At 34.6% G+C, this 23,122-nt stretch overlaps 1 protein-coding gene across 1 annotated transcript in view; it reads left to right on the top strand.

Annotated features, from left to right (window-relative positions):
- The window catches only part of DNAH7 (dynein axonemal heavy chain 7), a 135,354-nt gene that overhangs the window by 10,144 nt on the left and 102,088 nt on the right, over positions 1–23,122 (top strand). Inside the window, exons 8-18 of the mRNA XM_076342253.1 lie at positions 79–204; positions 1,751–1,870; positions 3,461–3,644; positions 5,470–5,649; positions 6,977–7,252; positions 8,233–8,360; positions 8,542–8,620; positions 13,411–13,635; positions 14,970–15,116; positions 15,726–16,411; positions 18,801–18,987. Of these exons, the coding sequence (XP_076198368.1) occupies positions 79–204; positions 1,751–1,870; positions 3,461–3,644; positions 5,470–5,649; positions 6,977–7,252; positions 8,233–8,360; positions 8,542–8,620; positions 13,411–13,635; positions 14,970–15,116; positions 15,726–16,411; positions 18,801–18,987 (2,338 nt within the window). The remainder of the gene's footprint in view (positions 1–78; positions 205–1,750; positions 1,871–3,460; positions 3,645–5,469; positions 5,650–6,976; positions 7,253–8,232; positions 8,361–8,541; positions 8,621–13,410; positions 13,636–14,969; positions 15,117–15,725; positions 16,412–18,800; positions 18,988–23,122) is intronic.

Here is a 23,122-nt window from a genome sequence, read left to right as displayed (position 1 = left end):
TTTCGGTTCTTAGCGCAGCTACATTCATCTTACTGTTTCTTGTGTTTGTGGTTTTGTTGTTTTGGTTTTTTTTTTTAGAATAGAAGTAGTGCCAAAACCTTGGAACAAGTCTTTCTTGTCAGCGTGCAGTTACCTGAAAGAAAATTTGCATGCAATAAATCCTTCGATGCTTGCTGTTCTGAACTTATGGGAGACCTCATTTAAGTAAGTGTTATCTGTATCTCTTAGGTTTCAGCTGCTCAATGATTTCAGAATCTATATAGGGAAATAATGGATAGTAACATCTTAAGATTTCCAAGTTGCCCTATTGAATTTGGGACTGCTACAATATATACATCTGAACACTGATCATGGATATGATGGCTTTGTTCAAAAACCATTATCCCAAATATATTTGTCTGTGTTCCCTCTAACTTTATGCTTTGAAGAGTTTCTGCCAACTTTTCTTCTGTAGAGGTCAATCTTTCTTATCTGTACTTCCCCAGAAATCACATGGAATGCTTTGCCTTCTTCATTTCCTTTGGTATCTAGGCAGTTTTAAGCAAGAAGCTACACGTGAAAGTTGAATAGTTTAGCTGTTTTGTACTTGATTTTCTTTAGAGCTTGGGTGAAATGCCATCTGGACCTGGAAATTTGTGATTTTGTTATTTGGTTTGGTTTTTTTTCTACAGCCTGTTCCACTGACACTTTGTTTTGAGACACCATGTTCCTTATACAGAAAGGCTCCAGAATGGAGCTGCTATGATTTTATCTTCTCTAAGCCCTCTTTTTTTTAAAAAAAATTTTATTTTCTCTTTGTTATCTTACAGGCTTTGGCAAGCTTCCTGCTTCTGACATGTTTGAAAAATAATTTATTTTTGGATATGACTTCCATTTTTTAAATAGTCTTTCTTTCTTTTAGTATAGTCCCTTAATCTCTATTTAAATTTGACACTCTTTTTTCGGTCTTTCTCAGGTCAGGAATATTCAAAACAGTCTTGTCTCCCATGAAGAGAAGTGCTGTCTTGCCTGGCAGGGCACTTATGTTTTTTCCTCTTATCTGATTAACAGGGGAAAAAGGCATTAGATGGGCTATTATTTTCTGCTTCCCAGAGTAGACCAAGCTGCTCACTTGTTTCTTGACTGGTGATACAAAAGAGAATGAACTGGCCTGTCCAGGCCAAGTGCTGTAACAAGTTGCAAGGAGTGGTTTGGTTTGGTGTGGGTTTTTTGTTTGTTTGTTCTGTGTTTGGTTTTTTTTTTTTTAAATTTTTGTTGTATTTGCTAAGTAGGAGACAAAATTCAGACAATGTCTTTTAAAAATATAAAAACTGAAAATGATTTTGAAGCTAGGTTTAGATGGTTATTTATTTATTTATTTTTACATTGATTTGTAAAAATCCATCCAGTCCTAGAAAGGAATGCTATTTAATGTATTCAGAATTTTTAATGTTTGTTCCTATATATAATGAATAACATACACACAAACTCTGATTCTGAAAATAGTTATTAATATGCTCAAATGTAGTAATTACTACTTCAGTTTAAGACCATGCATACAGACAGTACTGCAGTGCTTATATTTGGTTGTTCTGAAGCAATAGAAGCTAATTTCTGAAAATAACATTATTTTTAAGTGTTTAAAATATGTTTAAAACCCCTTTATGTTTGAAATGTAAAATATGAAAAAAGTTTTATGGAAACAAAAGGATAAAAAACAAGATACAGTGAATATGCTCCTAAATTATTATTATGTTCTATTCTGTTTCAGAAATTTACGCCTTCTTGATACAGAAATATTTCACAGTAAACAAAAAGCTGAGGAACTCTCATTTTTCCAGAATAAAGTCATGAAGGAAATTGGAAAATCCAAAGTGATTCTATCTAAGAAGTATGATCCAGTGTATCCATATTTTTTAAGTTACAGGGAAATATTTAACTTTTTCTTCAGCTGTTTTTGAAACTCTGAATTTCTGGAGAGAGAAGGAATGATCCATTTTAATAATACATACTAAAGAAAGAGATGCTGTTTTATGGAGTGCTTTGAGGCCTATGAACGAAAACTGCTGTGTAAATATTGAGCATGTTACCATGATTTGTGCAGTTTTCTTATTCTGAATTTTGGTGTGATGTATTTTGCTCACTTAGAGGGACATTAATAATACGTGTTTTAGTCTGTTATGACAAAAGCTTTTATTTTGTGGACTTATTTGTGCTGGATAAATGAGAAAATACAATGTTACTACTATCAATAGTTTATGACATTTTAGAATATAAGCTGTGATATAACTTACTTAATAAGACTTGCCCCATCCCTACTTCACACAAAGGAAGTGTCTCATTGATAGGAAGATTAACCTAGTATCACATCAGTAATAGTATCTCTGTAGAATATCTGTTGATGATTTTGGAATTTCAGTTTGTATATTCTCAGTTTTGTAGCTGTTTCTGAGAGCAGAGTCATCTGAAAAATGTTATATTAATGATACCCGTTGACTTTAGAGATTATGACTAAGATTTTCAAAAGTAAAGTGTTTGGATGTCATGATTTTTGTATATTCAGCCCGAGATATTTTAAAAGAAGAAAGGCAATTTTCTTGGTAGCACCCTCAGTATGCTGCAGTTAAGTTTTCAAATAAAGCATCAAAATTGCTAGGTCTTTTTTAGATATTTGTGGCCAAACGGTATTGTTTGTATGCATCTGATCTTTCTTTAACCAATAATGCTTGATTGCTGCAGTTACGTATTTCTGCATTTTTACTATTTTAGTAAAATATTTTACTATTTAAGGTTTTAATTTTTAAATATATACTATTTCAGGTTTTAATTAAATAAAACAACTGTCGAGACTACTATAGTCTCAAATACTTGTTTTTTTATGCCATTAACCTTGAAGGTTTTTATTTCTGTACTTGTTTATGATTCTGTTATGTATTACCTTTACCATTTCCAGATGTATTTCTTCCTGACCCTGAAGATACCTTTCTGCTCTTAACTGAAGGCTGCATGCTTCTGTACTTTCTTCCTTCCTATTTCCCAGCAATGCCAGAGCCAATTTCATTTTGGTTAAGGGTAACTGGGCAGAATTCCCTTTGTATTGCTTTCACATCTTAACATCTACTGAGGTTACAAGGATGCATAACAAACTGTACAACCTCTGGGACTTAAGTGTGCTGCCTGTGAAGCCTTTCTGGCCTGAGAAATAGGAGACCAAAGCAAGATAGCAAATTTGTGTATCATAATATCTTATATTTTAAATATGGTTCCATAATAACAGGTAACATTTTCAGAGACACAATTCCTTGGAATTCAAAGATACTACCATATGACCTTAACTACTTAAGTTAAACTATAGTTTTCCAAGTATACTGCAACATCTTTTGACTGCATGTAATATAACCATTTATAGCAATTAACTTAAAACCACAGATTTATTAATGCTAGTCATTTGAAAAACTTAAAAATATTGTATTCTTTTAAGGTGGTTTCCAGAAGTGCAGAAAATCTTTTACCAAGGTAGTAAACAAAAACACGTACCCAGAAATGCCAGCATCACTAAATTAGAGTCTTTCTTCGGTTGTGCTGCCACTTTAATGACTCGTGAACTTCAACATTTACTTTTACGTTCAATTCAAGACTTTACAGATCTAATTGTTCAACCTGCAGTAAGTAGTCTTTCATATGCACACTAGCAGCATTTGTTTATCCATGTACATACAATTTGTTTCCTGTTTATTTTGCTTCTTTCGAAAAAAAGAAAAAAAGTATGAACTCTGGTGGCAGGTGATTTCTGGAGAAAAAGGAATAATATTTTAGGAATGCATTATTTATTAAGTAGAGTTAAGAATTTTTTTTTGTCATCTAAGAAGGGAAATATCAGCGTATTTTAAATCTGGTATCCTCAAGAACACACTGCAGTCAGTTAGACATACAGTAGAAATTCATAAATATAAAGGCCGTTTGCATCTTGCACTAGTGCGCTCTCTCCATAATACCCATCTGTGAAGAAGTCTTATCTTCCCTCTGCTATTAGTAGGTGTCTACTACATGCTTTGGCAGAATAGTTCTTGGGGAAAGAAATAAAGTAAGAAGGAAGGAGTTTCTCTTTTGCACTCACATAATGTTTGTTGTAGAGGTAAATATTTCTTGTTGATATTTGATGTCTTGGAGTGCAACTGGATCTTTGTTCAGCTTATTGTTAATACAGCCTTACCATCAAATATCCACAGAACTCTGGCTCCAGCTAATATTGATGAAAAAACATGCAGAGCATGTAAGGAAGTAAGGAATCATGTTGTGGAAGCAGAGTATATATTTTTCATTCCTACTCCTCTACAACTACCTGAAAGGAGGTTGTAGCGAGGTGGGTGTTGGTCTTTTCTCCGAAGTAACAAGCGATAGGACGAGAGGAAATGGCCTCAAGTTGCGGCAGGGGAGGTTTAGATTGGATGTAAGGAAAAATTTCTTTACTGAAAGAGTGGTGAAACATTGGAACAGGCTGCCCAGGGAAGTGGTGGAGTCCCCATCCCTGGAGGTATTTAAAAGACGTGTAGATGAGGCGCTTAGGGACATGGTTTAGTGGGCATGGTGGTGTTGGGTTGACGGTTGGACTCGATGATCTTAGAGGTCTTTTCCAACCTCAATGATTCTATGATTCTATGATTCTCTGTAATTGCTTTGTATAATTCTGAGCTAAGTGAGCTTTGATGTCTACAGTACTATTTTCAGTTATTATTAGTAATAGGTACGTATTTTCTAATCTTAACCTTCCTAATGGTGATCCTATGCTACGTAGTAGTGATAAAATGCTTCCTCATGTTTCCTAATTAAATTTTAGTGTAGTTAGAATATGTTAGCAGATGTGGGAAAGTTAAGAGATGTCTGATCCAGATTAAAGATATGATGAAAAATCAAATTATGCCACCAAGGACAAAAGCATATACAAATTTTCATACTGGAATACATGGGAATCCATACTGCAAATATAACCCTCATGATACTCATTAGTTTTTGTGGATCAGATTCTTGTTTAGCAAATAAAATTGATGTAACACTTTTTTCTTTTTTTTAAGGTTAGTAGATTCATAGTGACTGCTCCAGATGATGAATACATGTACTGTTGTTACACATAATAATTCATATATTGCTACACTTGTGAGGGCTACTACTGTAAAGCTGCTCTGCCTCAGTCTATGCAAACAGCTTTATGAAAGTTGTTGGCTGATGTATAGAGGATGCCTCTTGCGCCTACTAAAAATAACATTATATTTCATCTTAATGAACATCAGTTTATGTGAATTTTATCAGAGACGTACGTCCTACTTGCACAAGTATTTTTGTTAGGGTTATGGCATGTCATTTGCAATTAAAGTCCTGACAATTTAAAATGCATATACTGGAGTAATTCTTAATGATCCTTTGACTTTTCCTGCCGAGTTAGGTTAACTAATATTTTACTTTCCTTTTTTTTTTTTTTTTTTTTTTAATTAGAAATCAGTCCGAGCCTACAAACACCCAGGTTTCATCCTGAGGCTAATCCTTGAGAATGACGGTATTAAATTTGACCCTGACTTTAATGACTACGAGGATATATTACTGAATGTTTATACTGTTATGATTCAAGCTGTCAGTGATATACCAAGAGTTGAGACCAAATTATTTTCTAAGTGGGTAAGAAATTACAATCCTCATGGGTTTTGTTTTATCATTATATTGTTGCTACGTTTAGTTCCTAGTATTTTAATGAATAGCCTTATTGTCAGAACTCACATAGTAATAGTATAACACTCTTTGAGAATATTTGGAACACTTTGAAATCATCTTAGTTTTATTAATAAAAGGCCCAATCACTGTTCTCTAAGCAAATAAAAAGTCAAGAATCGCCTAGTTTCCTGTATGAGTTATTTTCTGCAGCAGCAACTACAAATGTACTACAAACAAAATTGATGCATTTAAATTTTAAACACATTTCTGCAGTTTCTGGAAAACACCTTCTATTTTGATACTGGAAAGGGTACTGTTTTTTTAAATATAGAGTCTTTTGAGTAGACTATCCTTTAAAAAAAAATCTAAACCATCATTTTTAAGCAGTCTATATTTTAGTTGTTTTATGCATTCAACCATATTAAAACATTAGGTCAAACAGGAAACAATCCAGGTTAAGTAAAAAACATTTTGTGAAATAATTAAAAAAAAAAAAAAGTACCTACTTGGTTTAGATTTGCATGTAACTTTCAGTGTAGCAGTCTTAGTTTTTAATATGGAGAGAGTGAAAGTAATGCCCTGTGGTGCTTCTTGATCATTTCCCAGAGAGCTGTGGGAGGCAAACATTTCTTTTTTCCTGAAGGAATGTAATTTGGACATTCTGTTGCCCTTTCTGTTTAGCACCAACTTGAATTTTAAATAAAGATGCCAACCCTCAATATTTTTGTTAATATGCTTGAACACGTGACCAAGCAGAAACCTGAGTAGTATGCTATGCTTTATAAAAGCACTAATCAATAACCTGTGAAAAGGCAAATTAAAAGAAGCATCTCAAGCATGTCTAAATGCACAAGAGCAAGGCTTTAGATCATTTGGGGGGTTGCAGGAAAGTGTTTTCCATGTTTCTAATGTTACAGATTCATCAGTTGATAGCAAAATTGAAGTTGTGCCTGTGGTTCAGGAAAGAAAATCCATGTAGATTAAATTTAAAATTGTTGATAGGATTGTTTTGGGTGGATAAGTATGTGGACTTCTGAGTTTCTGAATGAAGCAGCTCTGATTTCTTACATGTTAGAGGCAAACATCCATAAGCCAGGATTAAAAAATAATTGGGAGTACAATGCAAATAGCTGTATATACAAAATTAGGTTTGTAATCAGACTTTAATTAGAAAGATTTTAAAGTAATATTTACTTGATTTTTCTATGCTGTTTATCTTCCATGGCATAACTGAGCTACAGACATAACTGTAATTTGAAAATGCGTTTGGTTTTTTGTGTGGTTTTTTTCAAAGCCAAAAGGTGAGTCCTCATCAGCTGTCTTGAAGCCTGTTATCCTAGATGAGATCTTGGATGAACATAAGAAAAGGGTCAGAGAAGAAATCATCAAACAGAGTGCTGCACCTGTGGAACATCTCAAGCTGTATGATAAATACAGCTTCCTGATAAACAAACAAGCTGAACAAGATATTGATCAATTCCTGACAGAGGAACATACTTTTGAAGAAATGAAAAGGGAAATTATAAAGTACCAGAAAGTTTCTAAGGAAGTAAAATATACTTCTAGGAAGGTAAATTATAATAATATTCATAAAGAGATATGGATATGATTTTAATGTTGATTTTGTACTAAGAATTTTATCAGTCAAAGTTGATAATTAGCTGTGAGATAATTAAAGTGAAATAAAATTTTTTTTTTTTCAGAAAAAGGGAGAGCTTTTCAGGAGTTAGCATTTCTGGGGTGTAGCTGCCGTACTTAAGTGAAACTTAGTTATTTTTGCTAGAAATTGTTTTGGGACTTCTGAAGGCATTCAGAGTATGCTTCTCTTAGATGTGAAGGCGCAAGAGAAAGTGTGGGTCCAGCTAACTCCAAATTCCTTCCAAGCATCTAAGGCAGAGAGAGAATCCTTAACATGAACCGCTTTTTTAGTCCCTGTAAGGATATTCTGTGGTAAGAATTCTTTGTCCGTCCATTCTGAAAAAGAACTCAGAAGGCTAAAGCGGGTTTCCTTAAATTGTTTCTCTCCTAGCATTCAGTTCAAACCTCAGTTCTGAAGAAACTAATACTTACAGGCCTGTCATGAGGGCTTCTGTGTGTGGAAGTCAAGCTCACTTGCCCATTAGTCAAAGAAAGCATTGGATTCGAAGACTCACGGGGAGGCAGAGTCCTTTTTTAATCCTAAGGAATGTCACCTGTCTCCAACAGTAAAGCAAGATTACTACATTTTAGATGTTTCTCAAACTCTGTAATTTCACCAGACAACATTCACTGTTACAGACAGTAGATGCCCTTCCTTTTTGAGGAAGTAGCTTATTTGTCAAGGTAAAAAGGACTAGAAATAAGATTTATATGAAGTTCGACATGCAGATACAGAAGAACAGTTACTTGCAACTATAGCTTTTTCTTTCCCTTCTTCACTTGGAAGTTTTAAAAGCATTTTATGATTTAACTAAATTCCCAGGTGAGATCCCTGACATTCTGCTTAGGACAGTGAGAGAAAATAGGTAAAAGCTATTCAATGTTCTGACAACTGTTATATTTGTATTGCAGTATCTCCGTCTAGGAATGTTTGAATTGCACTGTGATGAATTAATAAGTGCTTTGGTAAAACGAGCAGATAATATTTGTGAAAAAGTTATTTCCAAAATGTTCAAAGATCATCAAGACATAAATGCAAGGTAACTCTCAAACTGAAAATGTGTATTGAAATGTACTTAATTTTGTTTCCACTGTTGAATTTTTTTAAGCCTTAAAGGATATGTTGATCTCATTTTTGTAGTTATAAATGTATGTGATTTTGTCCAAGGATGATCAAAACAAAACACATATGCCAAACTGCTTATTTTATGTATTTTTCAGACTATGTGATGAGTTTGAGAGAATATCAGAAAAAGCCCTTACTACTCCGTCTAATACACAGGAACTAATGGAACTTAAGGTACTCTCTTCTTTTTTATGAGTCCAAGCAAGAAGTAGCTACCAGCACTATTGCTTTGGCCTTAAGCAGTAGTATATGCAAGTTGCCCCCTTTACGGGTGTGATTCTGGCCTTGTTAAAGTCACTGGTGCTGTATCTGTATTACAAAATAGAAAAGGACAGGTTGTCTTTGGCCGCGAGGCTAAATGTCATAGCCTGGCTCTTACACATACAGCTAAACTCTTCCCCACCAAAAAGTTATGGCTGCAACCAGACTGCCTATTTGGAACAGTCCTTTTTTTCTGCTGTCACTCCCTGTACAGTGGTACTACTGGTGAGAATGCCAGTTGGCATGGACCAAAACCCTGTAGGGTAGCTGCCTCCAAAGTGGGGGCTGTGCAGCCCAGAGGATGCACAAGACGATCCATTGGAGTACGTGAAGGAAATAGTATTTATTTTTTATCTAAAAAAAGTGAGAAGGAAATTAAGCTTTACCAATATTTAATGTACAGATAGACACTGGTGCCCTCAGTCTGTATGTCAGAGGGTCCTGTGTCACCTATACATGTGAGGTGTCCTGAGGAAAGAGTGGGTGTTCCACAATGCGGAGGGATTCACAGTGACACTCACTTGTTCACTTGCTTTCGGTGTATTACTATGTATTGCAGTTTGTGTGCCCAGTTAAGTAGATTTACGGATTATGTTACCTAATTTTAACTAACCTAACCCTCACAAAATGGGCAAGTGGCTTAAAAAGATTCCCTCAAAGAAACTGCAGATTGAAGATAATACTAATAATGCAAGCACAAGTGATCGACAAGAAAATGGCAGAGCTGACACTTGTAGTACAAGCTCTTCGTTGTCTACGTTACGAGGTAAAAATAATGATGGTCTAATCAGATTTGACAAGTTGGCCAAAAAGATTCAAAATTATCAGAAAGACTATTAGAAATATGAATTTACATCCACTATCGTTAATGATGAACCTTGCCTGAAATGTCTATTGTGCCTTGAGATTAGTTAATCATGGTATGAAACCATCACACTTAGCAAGACATTTAAAAACTAAGCATCCAGATCACGAAGAGAAACCTCTACAGTTTTTTCAGTGAAGTTTCAGGTCATGTGATACTCAGTCCAGTACTCTACAAAATGTGATGATCCATGCTTAGAAGACTCAGAAGCCGCCTCTTATTTAATATTGAAAGAGAAAAAGCCACATACCGTTGGGGAAACACTTGTTCTTCCTGCTATGGTAAAAATGGCTGAAATAATAAATGAAAAACAGTATGGTGACAAACTAAAATGCATTTCTTTGTCAGCAAATACTGTTGGAAGGTGCATGGAAAACATTGCTGAAGATTTGTAGAAACAAGTATTAGAACAAATCATACAGTGTGGGAGATTTGTTACACAGCTGGCTGATGGTATTTGCCAGATTCTGTTTCAATAATGAAATACATGAAGAACTACCTTTTTCTGAGCCACTAAAGAAAAGATGTATTGGAGAAAATATATTCTCAACAGTAAATGATTTCTTCAATAAAAGCAGTGCTTTATGGAAAAACTGTTCAAGTGTAACCACTGATGGGATTGGCTTCTTTGACCAGAATAAAAAAAGGATTCCAGGATAAGGTTACGGAGATAGCACCACACATGAAATTCATTCACTGCATCATTCATGAACATGCTATGGCAGCAAAATAAAGTTCTACAGGATGTTATCAATGTGGTTAATTTTGTAAAACAGGATCTTTGAATAGTAGAATCTTCATAATAGTTTGTATTGAGATGGGATGTGACCATGAAAATCTTTTGTACCATGCAGAGGTTTGCTAGTTATCTTGTGGCAAATTCCTTTAAAAGAGTTGTCAAGCTTAAAAATGAGTTATGCGTTTTTCTTTTGCAAAAGGACAAGCGTTCCTAATTTTGCTGACCTTTTCCGTGATGACAAGTGGCTGTCAGTAGTATGCTACCTAGCAGATATTTTTGGTAAAATAACGACACTTAATCTGTCCTTCAAGGTAAAGGTGACATCTTTAAGAATGAGTGAGAAATTAACTGCTTTTCAGAAGAAAATCGTGCTATGGAGAGAGCATTTTGAAAATGGATGTTTGGAAACGTTTCCATTGTTATGTGATTTTGTTGCTGAAAACTGTATATCCCCCCCTATAAAAACTCTCATATTTGTACACTTTAAAAACTTGGAAACAGGGTTTTCTAACCTGTTTAAAAATCTTACAAAATATTTCAGTGGGTTTTGAACTCACTTGTTAAAAAATGCAAAAATGCAAGACCTTCCAGTTAGTTTGCAAGAACAACTGAGTGACATCAGGGAAGATGGAAATTTACTAGATGAATTTCAACAAACACCTTTGCATAATTGGTGGATGGGATCATGATTTATTAAGCGCAGCCAATGATGCAATTCTTCCATTTGGATCTATGTATCTTTGAGTTTTTTTTTTTTTAAGCTATGACAGCCATTAAAATGAAGTATTGAAATAAAATGAACTTAGAACCAGATCTTTGAATCTCTGAATCTCAAAGTATTAAATCAAGATTAATGAAGCATATTCAATCACATTGCTCTCACTAAAAATAATTATAATAATATTATTAGTGGAAGCAAAAAGGTTTCTGTAAAATTAATAAATAAAATTTAAAATATTGTTTATTTCATCTTCATTTAATCCTTTTTTAATTTCTATTTTTGTGCATGTTTTATTGTGTTGTACATAACATGTTAGTACAGTAGTATGTGTGTATAATCTATAAATAAATATACATATATTGGGGGCGTGTGCTCAAAAATTTCTTACTGATAAGGATGTGTGATAAAGTTTGGAGACCACTGCTGTAGAAGAGCATGCTAGCAAGCACTGTGGCTGGCTGGGATGCTGATTGAGCCTTTTGGTAATATAGGTATTTAGTTAGTAATATAGATATTACCTGGAAGTTTTGTCACCAATTTTCACGAAGCAAAGCATTTGTATATAATGCCTTGGAATAAGTGCATGGTTTTATTTCTATCCCCATCTAGCCTAATGTAAGCAGATAACAAGTAATTTCTGTAGTGTGGGCAACATGCCAGTAGAATTAAATTTAGACTGCATGTTCTTCAGGCTTCTGAACAGATAGTGTAGTCAAACAGCGAATACCTCTTGGTTCTCCTGAATTAAATTCAAGCAATCAAGATGTGGAAGACTCAATATCCATTCCTAATATCCTCAACTAATCAAAGAGTTGAAACCTGAGATGTAGGGAACTTTAATATGTATTTAATTCTTCACAAGAAAACTTTAAAAAGCACTCATTGGCAAGTTGTATGAAGTAATTTTGCCTTTATATCCTTTGTTGAATGATCATTTAAAATTTAGCAGATGTAGGGTTTGCATTCGGTAACTGTAAAATCCCATCTCCTCACTTACAAATACCACTTCTGTAATCAAAACCCTGCTGTTTCTTTGATGTATTCAGGCTCCAGTTCAGCAAAGCACTTACATTCACACTTGAAATGTAACGTGTCTTAGTGTCTTGCTGTTCAGCAAAGTTCTGATGTATGTGCCCAATATTAAATGTGTGGAATATAGGTGTGTGCTTAAAATAAATTGGGTGCCTGAGTGGTTGGCTGAATTTGGATCTGAGTGATTTGTACTTTTGCTACAGTGAAGTTTAATGTAGGATATAACTGGAGTATTTTTTTCCAAGTAAAAAGGAAAATATATAGAAGTTGAACTATGTGCTATCTGAGAACATGGTGCCTTTAAAATGCATACATGTTATGCTATAATTTTGTGTTGGAGAACAAACAAATTGCATGTTATCATGTGTAGCATGTAGTATTATACCAGCATCAAACCCCTTCTAATAGTTCTTCTGTCTCATTGCTGAAAAGATGTATCAGTGTTTGTTTGGGGTATTCTTTTAATAGCCAAATGTTCTCTAGATCCATAGCAATGGGTATATTATGAAGCATAGAAGCTGCTCTTAAAAGAGCAGAAGTGTAGATTTACTGGACAATTTATCCCTACCTAAAAATGTTTCCAGTGATATCACGTTGTATCATCATATTAAATTTTTCTGTATCTTCAATTGATGGATATCAAGTAATATTTACATATACTGGTATACTATTTATCTGTCTAATTGGCCAACGTTTTTACTAATACAGCTCTTTTCTTGTTAAGAGGCTTTCACAGTGCTTCATTATGGATTATTGTTTAAACTGGGCTGTGTTGCTGTTCTGTTAAGAGTACCATACAGAATGCTACATGTATCAACGCAGTTTACTGCCAACTCTTGAGATCTGAAAGAGCAACGTAATTTTTATTTTAATCACAATGAGCAGTACAGTGGCTGTCTATATTCCTTATATTCTTACGGCTAGGGAAGACCTAATCTTACATTGGGCCATCCAGTGCTTCCCTTTCTGAACCGTCCTTCTTTTCTCTTGTAGTTCTCTTACTAATTTTTCCTCGGTAGCACCATGCTTTCTTTCCCAAACCTGCAACAGGCTGTCTGGATTGGCTTCCGTTAGTCCAAACCTGTGTACATACAGCTTCACCTATTCTTTTGAGTTTTAGTCAATAAAATAGCTAGTAAGATAGTCGTATTAACAAATTATATGCTGTAAAAATGGCTAATACCATGCCATTCCAAATAAACACCTTTTCAGATCACGTATTTCTAATTTTATTTAATTTTCCTTGTAAAAAATAAGCTTTTAAAGTTAAATATTAACTACTTCAGTCATTATTTTGGCATTAAATTATATAAAAAGTGTCTTCCCTTTTAATTTCTATTCCCCAGGCCTGTATGCAGAAAGTGGAAACACGTGACATGCTTGAATTGAGGCAGAAATTAGTGGATGCTCTAAATTGTGTTGCTTTCCTGATAGAATGTGTCAACTTTTCACCAGCAGACATTCGACTGAACAGTAATGTTTTTCAGTGGTATGCACGAATGCCAGATATCTTTGAAGAGCACAGAAAGATAATTAAAGAAAAAACAGATCAATTTCAAGATGGTCTTAAGGTTTGTAATGACACTATTTTAAAAATCTTTGAGCTACTAATTTTGAATGGCATATAGGATATGAAATAATGGATGGAATAACCTCTTTTATTTTCCTGTGCATTTAAAAAGAAGTTTGAACTATGTTTTTATATTATTCTTGATATTAACTAATTTTTACCTGCTTTCCACTCACTTGCTTTTCACATATCCGCGAGTACTGCAAGACAAGCCACATCTCACATTTTGCAGTCTGAAAGCTCTTTGGTTACAGAACTTCCAGTGATGTTGATGAAAGTTGTCTGTATGTGAGATAGTAAAATTCAGATAGATCCTTTAAAGACATGTACGTGGCTTGATTTATGCACATGAGCAGTCCCTTTGGAGTCAATGGCAGTATATGAAATTTCTATGATAGCTCAAAAATAAACCCCCATTAATTTGTAAGTGTGATCTTGCTGTCAGGATAATGTCAAATAAGGTAGTTTTATACTTTACATGTATTTTATCTCTGATAGAATTTTTCAATATATTTACTAGGCTTTTATAGTACAGTTTGTTATATTATCTAAGCGATGGGGTCTCTCCACAAAGATTGCTAATTACTAGGCTGCTGATCTGTTACAGTTACTGCCTCTATAGCTGTCTGTTTTGGTTTTCTGGTGCTCCTTAGTCTCATCATAATTTTGTCTTAGATCATACATATTTTGAGATAGTGAGCTTCTATGTTTATGCAGTACGTTTAAAGAAGTAGCTGGTAAGTGTTACTGTGTTATAAATAAACGTGCAGCATAAACTCTGTTATCTTGGAACATGTTATTGCTTTGTATAATTTGATGCTTGGTTTCAGACATTGACCACTATTGATACTCAATGTGAAATATGTGTTGTGGAGTTGTATATATGAGGAAAAAGCTATCCTTGAACTGTGTGGCTTTAAGACAAGAGACACCTCTGTCTTGTGAAACTGTTTAGCTTTGTCATTTGATTAATCCTGTTATTCTATTTTAATTTGAGATACACTAGGAATTTGAATTTAGCTTTCTATTATTAGCCCACTGACTATGTCCATCACAGAAAGCAGAAATTTCTGTGTCCAACTATATCCTATGACATAGAACCCAAAGTCGCGTCTGTCAGTTAACCCAATAAGTCGCTGCAGGTAAAGTAAAATTCAGGGCGAATTCTGTAATTTGGTTGGAATAGATACTCATGTGCAAATATGTTGGATGTCTTGGATTTTCTGCAAGTATAAAGTGTTCTACTATAGCAAATCAGAATAGTTATTCCTTCTTTTTACAGAAATTTATTGTGATTTTTTAAAATGATTGTATGCTTGCTTGATGTTTAATTAGATACGCTGTGAACAATTTGTTGAGGAACTGAAAAGCTATTCTAAGCAGGTTGAAGAACTTAGCACATTTGGAGATATTCAGGAAGTCAACAGGTATTTGAAGAAAGCTCAAGCATTAAATATAAAATTGGATCTTGCTGCTGATAAGGTACAGATTATAGTCTAAACTAGTCCAATAGTATAAATTGTAAATCTTATTATTTGTGTTATGAGAATCAACAGTTTGCTTAGTAATGCAGTTACTGAGGTGTGGCAAAATAATTCTTAATTCAGCTATGAAATATTTTTACGTGATTTGCAATTTAAACTGCAGATTTACTGGGCACAGTGATTTGTTACTATGTAGTCTTGAGTTAATACAGCAGCACTTTGCATAGTGAAAGAGTGGATTAAGTTTATGTAGGTTTGCATAGAAATTATACTATTATGTTCTTGGAAGTGCAATTCCTGATGCTCATTATTACTTCCTGTCTGTTAAAGCCTCCATGGTGCTGCAAGTTATAGAGGAATGCCCAGGTACCATTTTAAACCTTTAACTATATTCCTCTATTGACTAGCATGAATGCTGAGCTGTTACTGTTAAAGATTGCTTTAACTGCAGTCAATGGCAGCAATTACATAATAGACTGGTTTAGTAACTCAAAACTTAATTTGAAGCTTGTTGAAGACACCAGAAAACCTCCCTAATCCCTGTGGTAAGGATGCGGTATCATGGACAACTTTCTTTGTATTTCAGACCTCATTTATGTCTCAACAGATTGATCAGTTTAATTCAGAAGAAGAGTCCTTTGGATGGCCAGTATCTCAGTACCCTCAGCATAAAAACATCCGGAATACTCTTGCTCCATATCTTTGTCTCTATGATATGACTGTTGAATTCAACAGAAAACACAAAGACTGGACAGAGGGATCATTTACAGAAGTCAATCCAGACAAAGTAGAGGTAGATGTAGGAAACTACTGGCATGGACTGTATAAACTAGAAAAAGCCTTCCACAATTCTCCAAATGCATTAGCAATAACAAGACAGGTTAAATCAAAAGTAGAGGGATTCAGATGCCACATTCCTCTAATCCAGGTGATTTGCAATCCTGGTTTGCAAGAAAGGCACTGGGAAGAGATGTCAAAAATTGCTGGTTTACCACTGTCTCCTTCTGAAGACTCAAATGTCTTGTCATATATTAACTTGCATCTAGAACCATTCCTAGAAAAGTTTGAGACCATCAGTGAAACAGCCAGCAAAGAACATTCACTTGAGAAAGCTTTAACGAAAATGATTTCTGAATGGGATCAAATGGAATTCACTCTTCTTGCCTATAGAGAAACAGGAACCCATATTTTGTCATCTGTAGATGATATTCAGATGTTATTGGATGACCACATTGTCAAAACTCAGACTATGAGAGGATCTCCATTCATTAAGCATTATGAAAAGAGAATAAGGTAATATTTTTTTTTTCTAATAGAAAGTCACCAAGTAATGTTACCAAATAAGAAATCTTTCCTGCTTAATCTAAAGCATAGGGACTTCAAATGCTTTTGTTTATTCTGCTTAAGCAGTGAATTAATCACATTTTAAAGGGCTAAAGCTTTTGTCCCATGTCAGCTACACACTATTTAATCCCATAAAGCTGACTTTTACTTTTAATTAAGGAAATGGGAAGTGCTAATGCATTGGAGAGGTTGTTAAACATTTTTAATGTGCTCTGGTACTTAAAGCACCAGATGCATCATAACATTGCGTTTGTTTTACCAGATAAAACATATCTGAGGTATAGATGGAAACGTTGTAGACTAAGAGAATATAGTCTAAACTTTCTACCTAAATTATAAAGCTACTGAATCTTTTAGCTCTTCAACAATTAAAAATGTTAGGGCTTCTATAAGGGAGATTAAGAAAATGAAAACAAGACAAATTTCAGGGAAGTGATGAAAGATTTTTTTTTCCTAATGCAGAAAATTAAATTCCAAAACTTAGCATTGCATGTTAAAAATTCTGTACTTCTATCTTTGAGCATAGATTTTAATCTGATTTTGTCTTTTTCCTCAATAAATACTTTACTTACTTCTTAAATCCCCCAAACATAGCCGTATTGTGGAAAAACAAAAATCTTCCATCTAAAGTTTGGCTATAATTATCTAGCTATATAGGTACCTCCAAATTCCCATGAACCTGCAAAAATGCTATTTCAGATTTCAGCACATATTCAATAAATATGAATACATAAGTACATATACATACATGTACATTCCAATAAGTATTAATTCTGTAATTACTACTGTACTGTAGTATAAGAGTTCCTTCCTTATTAATGTAAAATGGTAGGTTTTGCTTATTTAAAAAGAGTAAGCACACCATGGTAATTTCATCAGAGTTTTTTGGTGACTGACAGCATTTGTAATAATACAAGGTGTTGTGATCACACAATGGTTGCTTTCTCAATAACCCAACAAAGCATGTAGAATTCTGGATTGCTGCCAGGGATTATTCCAAATTCCTCATCTTAATTTTTGTGTATTTTTGGTGTAAGCAAATTAACTGACCTGCCTAACTTTCCTCTTGGAAAGCTGCATTTTTCTCTACCTCTTGGTAGAAGCAAAATCACTGGAGATGAAATACGAATACCTGAAAGATAAAAGAGGGACTTTGGGTAGAGGAGAAGGTACATGCAAGCGAAGCGGTCTGTTGTTTAGAATCTGTGGCAGGTAAATGAAGGAAGAAAGAAGTTAAGTATGGTTTCACACGCATTATTTTACAGAACTCAGTGCAGCCCATGTATGAGTGTCTCATTGAGAAAATTATTGCTATTGTTCATTTATACAATATATATTTTAACAGCATGCACTTTTTATAATAATTCTATCTATACTGTCCAGTGGTATGAGAGTTGTTAAAAATGATACTCACTGGTTTTATACAGGAAAGAAGAATATATGCACTTGTTATAGGATTATAACTAGCATTTTATTTTTATATATTTTTTTGCAAATTGCTTATGTCAGTGAACTAGAAATAACAATGACATTAGAGAACTGATAATATCTGTCTGATATTGGTGAGATAGTAAGAAGTGTCAGATGGTGTTGTTAATTTTAAAATTATGCAGAAAAATTGAGGAGACTTAAAAAAAATGATAGACTAAAGGATCTTGAATTTTTGGCTATCAAAAGGAAAGACTGAATATCTATTGAATTATAATATTGTGTATCCATAGTGGTGTTGCAGTAGTATTGAAAGACTCTTTAATCTATCGGACAAATGTGTTCAACATCCACATTTGGAATTTGAAGTCAGAAATAAAATGTGACTTAACCATTGGATTATTTACTCTAGTACTTGAAATCTTTTAATTAAGACCACATGTCTTTTTAAGACAATGTCTACATATTTTTGGTTTAGTAGTTTAGGTTACTTTAATGTCTGTCTTTTGCCATCTCAGCCTAGCAAACAGCTAGAAGTAATAGTCTGGGTTTTGGTGTATGCCAGAAACCAGATTACATACTCAATTGAAGTGAATTTGTCCACAGATACTATCACATGCTAAAGTGTGTGCTATGTTTATTCCCTGATACTGTTAGTCTGTTTATTGGATTAACCTACTTCATGAAATCCTACAATCAACCTTACAGATGATCCAGATGCAGAAATTAATGTGGACTTTGTTATGCAGGAAATCAGGCTAGGTGGATATAATATTCTGCTGAAATCTTAAAACTTATACCTATTGCACTTGCTGCTGAACATGCAAATCGCCAAAAAAATCTTAGCAGTCTGCTGGAAATGTTTTACTGGAAGCGTCAATTAAGCATTTGAACTAATGCTATTTTATAGGGAATGGGAAGGAAAGCTATTGTTGGTACAGGAGATCCTGGATGAATGGCTGAAGGTTCAGGCTACTTGGCTTTATTTGGAGCCAATTTTCAGTTCTCCTGACATCATGGCTCAGATGCCTGAGGAAAGTAGACAGTTCAGTACTGTGGTTAAGACATGGAAAGACGTAATGAAATCAGTTTTTCAGGTAAGTACTGCTGTCTTAAGAATACAGAGTGAATTTGTAGTATGTACCAAAACCAAAAATTGCTTCTGATAACACAGTAATCTGTTCTGTTTCATCTTAGCCCCCTTTCTTAGATTCTTTTAAAAATTATTTTGCAGAACTGTTTCACATAGATTCATAGAAGCATTGATTGGGAGGGGCCACTGGAGTTCAGTTAGTCTAACTTCTTTCTAAAAGTAGAACTTTTGCCAAGACTACATCAGGTCAGCCACAGCTTTGTTTAGACAAATTTCAAAAATCTCCAAGGACAGAGATTTCTTGCAGGTTACCTCCAGAGACTTCAGTGTTGTAGTACCTTCCTAGTGAATAATTTTTTCCCGATGTCCAAGCTGAACCTCCCAAGCAAAGATTTGTAGTTGTTGCCCCTTGTTGCTCAACTGTCACTGCTGAGAAGTTGGCTTTGTTTTTTTTTTTTTCAATTGCCCTTCACGTAGTTCCTGGCTACAGTTAAATTCTACCTTAATTTCCACTTCACGAAGCTGAACAGGTCCAGCTCTCCCAACCTCTTCTCATAGGCCACGTGCCATTCTGGTGAGTAAAATTAAGCAGCATACAAAACAAAGTAACATAGCAATGATGATCCTGGCACCGTACGTCAATTGACATGAATCAGTGAAATTTGACACTGATTGTTCCTTTTGAAAAATGCTGTTTATTTGCATATTGAATGGTAGAGACACCTCTATAACTTCAAACTGTTTAGATATTTAACTTGCTTCAAAAGTACTGTTCTGATCTACTATACATCAGTACCTAAGGCAGTTGTCAGACACCATCACTGCACACGTCTGGCAGTTCAAAGTGTTACAGTCTTGCCAATCTGCTTTGTCTTTGACCCTTTCCAGAAGTTAGCACTATTATTAGGATCAATTGATGAGATTATATGAATGCTCTCTGCTTCAGTAGTTAGATGTTCTCAGCCTTGGATTGGGTTAGATTGGCTATATTTGCCAGCCTAACTGGATGAAGAACACTCCTACAATCTCTTCTGCTGACTCTGCTGAGAGGGCAATAGGTTCTAGCAAAGAGGTGGTACTAGTAAGGGAAGAGGTAACATCTGAAACCGGCACAGCTGATTCTTCAGCAGTTACATGATCAATGGTCTGAATGCATGCTCTACACAAATTCTGTTCCTCAGGGAATAACCTAGTAATTCTGCTAATCCTGTTATGTAATTCTAATGATTCTCATAATGGTTGGAGAAAACTGCATTCATTCTGAAAAAGTTCCCTAATATCAAGGACATTTCTAGTAGGATGTAGCATTTTCAATATTTTTTAAACTGGATTTACTAAACTATTCAACAGACTTGAGAAGATTTATGAGGTCTACAGTTTTCCAGGGTAGGGATATAAGGTTGTCATTTGAAGGAAAAAATTAGAAGCTTTGTTTTCATCTGTCTCATGCCTTTGCAGAACTTTCAGAGATCCATTATGTCATCAGGACAAATGCTAAAATCTTCACTCAGTCTAAAAGCTTTTGGTCTAAGCTCTTTTCACATTGCAGAGATGGTCTTAATGTAGGAATACACAAAATGTGTAATGTACAAAAAGAAGCATTTGCTTCATTTCCTGGCAATTCAGCTTGATCACTTAAAAGTAAAGTTAATTTTAATTTTTTATTATCTTTTTATTCTTTCTCCTTCCCTTTCTCTCCCTCCCTTTCTCCCTCTCTCTCTCTCTCTCTCCTTCTGTCTTACACTCCTCCTGCCTTCTTTCTCTGTTTTTCTTCTGATTTAGAAGAAAATCAGGAATTTATCCCATAGAGCTATAAAATCAATAGTATTCATTTTGGGGAAGAAATTGGGTAAAAATAAAAAAGGGCATGAATTTCAGAATTTTGTTGAGTATTGTATTTCTGAACGTTGTGTGCTGAATGATCTGTTTTGATAAAATCTTCTAATTCAGATATTCAGTGCTAATCAAATACAAAGTATTTTTTGAATGTGATATGTGTTATCACTGGCAGAAAAAAGAATCATCTTTTGTTTGTACAGGAGAGTGTAAACGGCAGAATAGAAGTTTAACAATCTAAAGTTGATTTTGGCTAAACAAGTAGGCATTATTTTCCAGAAGATGGCACTCTGTTTCTGCAAATGCAATGTTTGAGTTTCATGGCTTAAAAGAATGCTCTTCCCCAGTCTATAAGAATGGTCTTTCTTAAAGCATAAAGCTAACTTGAGTCTGTTCGTGCTTTTTTGCATTTATATGCCATTGCATTATAAAATTCCTTTATTTGCTTAGCTTTTCATCACAAACTTGAATAATCATATATTATTCCTTCATTTTAAATATCTAATTTAAGCAATGCACATTAATGAGGGTTAAATTACTTAGTGGTTTAATTTCCACTTCCCATAAATTTAGAAAAAAAAATCTAGGATATGGAAGCTTTTCTGTCTTTGTGGGGAGGAAAGCAAAAAAATAAAGGCAAGAAAAAAAAAATCCCAGGCTACAACCTGTGATATGTTAAAAATTATATTTAGAAACTAAAGTTAGTGATGGTGTTTTAACAAGGTATTCAAAGTATTTTTATACATTTGATTTATACTATTTTCTTGATACAGTTTTTTCCCCTAGTTGACACTGACAGTGTCACTGACAAAATAAGTTACACTGGTGTTTTGAATGACTGAGAATGATGGCATTCCCTTTTTTTCCTTCATGCCTTAGCAGAACTGTAAATAGGAAATCTATGTTGAAGCATAAATTATTCTTTTTCCTGACTTTTTCTCAAAAAAAACCCCCAAAAACAAGCAGGAAGCAATCCCATTTATAAAACTGGCAACACAGCTCTGATTTGCTTTACCAGTTGCACTTACTCTATTTGCTGATGATAAATATGCTAAGAAAGGGAACAAAACCTCTTTCTGTTGACAACATATAGTTATATGGTTGTTTGTGCATTAAAAACTGTTTTATAAAACCAATTATGAACTATGTTTGTATGCTGACAGCTTAATTGTCTATGTATAGATTGAAAGTATATGTAGTTACTGAGTTTGTTCTGGTTTGGTATGATGCAAGAGGCAAGTAACAGAGGGTAAATGTATTTCATGTACAAAGGAACACTATGATTATTGTACTAGGGAGGTGCATCCCCATGAAGATCAATTAGATAAACATACAATTCTGGGTTTTTTTTTCAGTAGATTGGAAGTATATGTGTAACATGAGCAGGGAATTGAATGAAAGCTGAATGCACATTGCAAATAATTTCAAAATGTTACAAATTTTTGAACTGAAACTAACTTGGAATTTATTATTAAATTCTCCAAACTGAAGCTGAACAGTCAGGTTACTGGGTCAAATCTGCGTTGTCATCCTGTGAGGGGTTTGTTTCTTACAGATATCTTTTGCACCTTCTGGGCTTTGCACAGCAGTCTAGCCTGTCTCTCCTCATCTGTCCCTTGCAACATGAGTCAACCATGCTTCTGCTCTGTGAGACTCTGTTGTTCTGCAAACCCTATCAGGGACTTTTCTGAGTGGGACATTCTGTATTTGTAATGGGCTCTGACAAAATTGTTCCTAGTGGAAATAGTCTGGGTACATCTTTGATTTCTGCTGTCCATTGTTGGGAGTATTCTTTGTTGTTATTGTCAGCAGTTCTTACAAGCCCTCAGCAGATGGACTAGTCTGAAATTCTCCCTGCCAATCTCTTTGGTGTTTCTTATGGTTGGATATATCTGTGTCTTTTTTAATTTTAATCCTGGAAATGTGTTCAGTGCCGTGTGATTACAAGTGCAGACTCACTGGGCAGAGCAGAGGGGACCTAAGGGTTGAATAACATTTCTAGTTAGCTCTGTTTCCATCTCACCTGTGGTCATTCTGGCCCCATTCAAATTCCAGGGAAATGCAGTCTGATTTAGGTGGTAAAGGAGAAGCTATGGCAGAAGCTGTGTTCCCAGATTTTGGGAGGTGGAACAGGGGATTGGGATTTATCACTCTCCATTTCCTGGCCAGGATTTTGTCATTATAGAACATTATGTATTGCAACATGAACGGGTTTGAATCAGTTCACAGTTAACAAGTCAGTTAATGTACTGGCACAAGCCAGAACTAGAACTGAACTAGAATAAATTCAGTCACAGATGAAC

This window comes from Aptenodytes patagonicus, chromosome 6, assembly GCF_965638725.1.
Source record: "Aptenodytes patagonicus chromosome 6, bAptPat1.pri.cur, whole genome shotgun sequence".
Lineage (NCBI taxonomy): Eukaryota > Metazoa > Chordata > Aves > Sphenisciformes > Spheniscidae > Aptenodytes > Aptenodytes patagonicus.
This window is presented reverse-complemented; position numbering and strand designations above follow the sequence as displayed.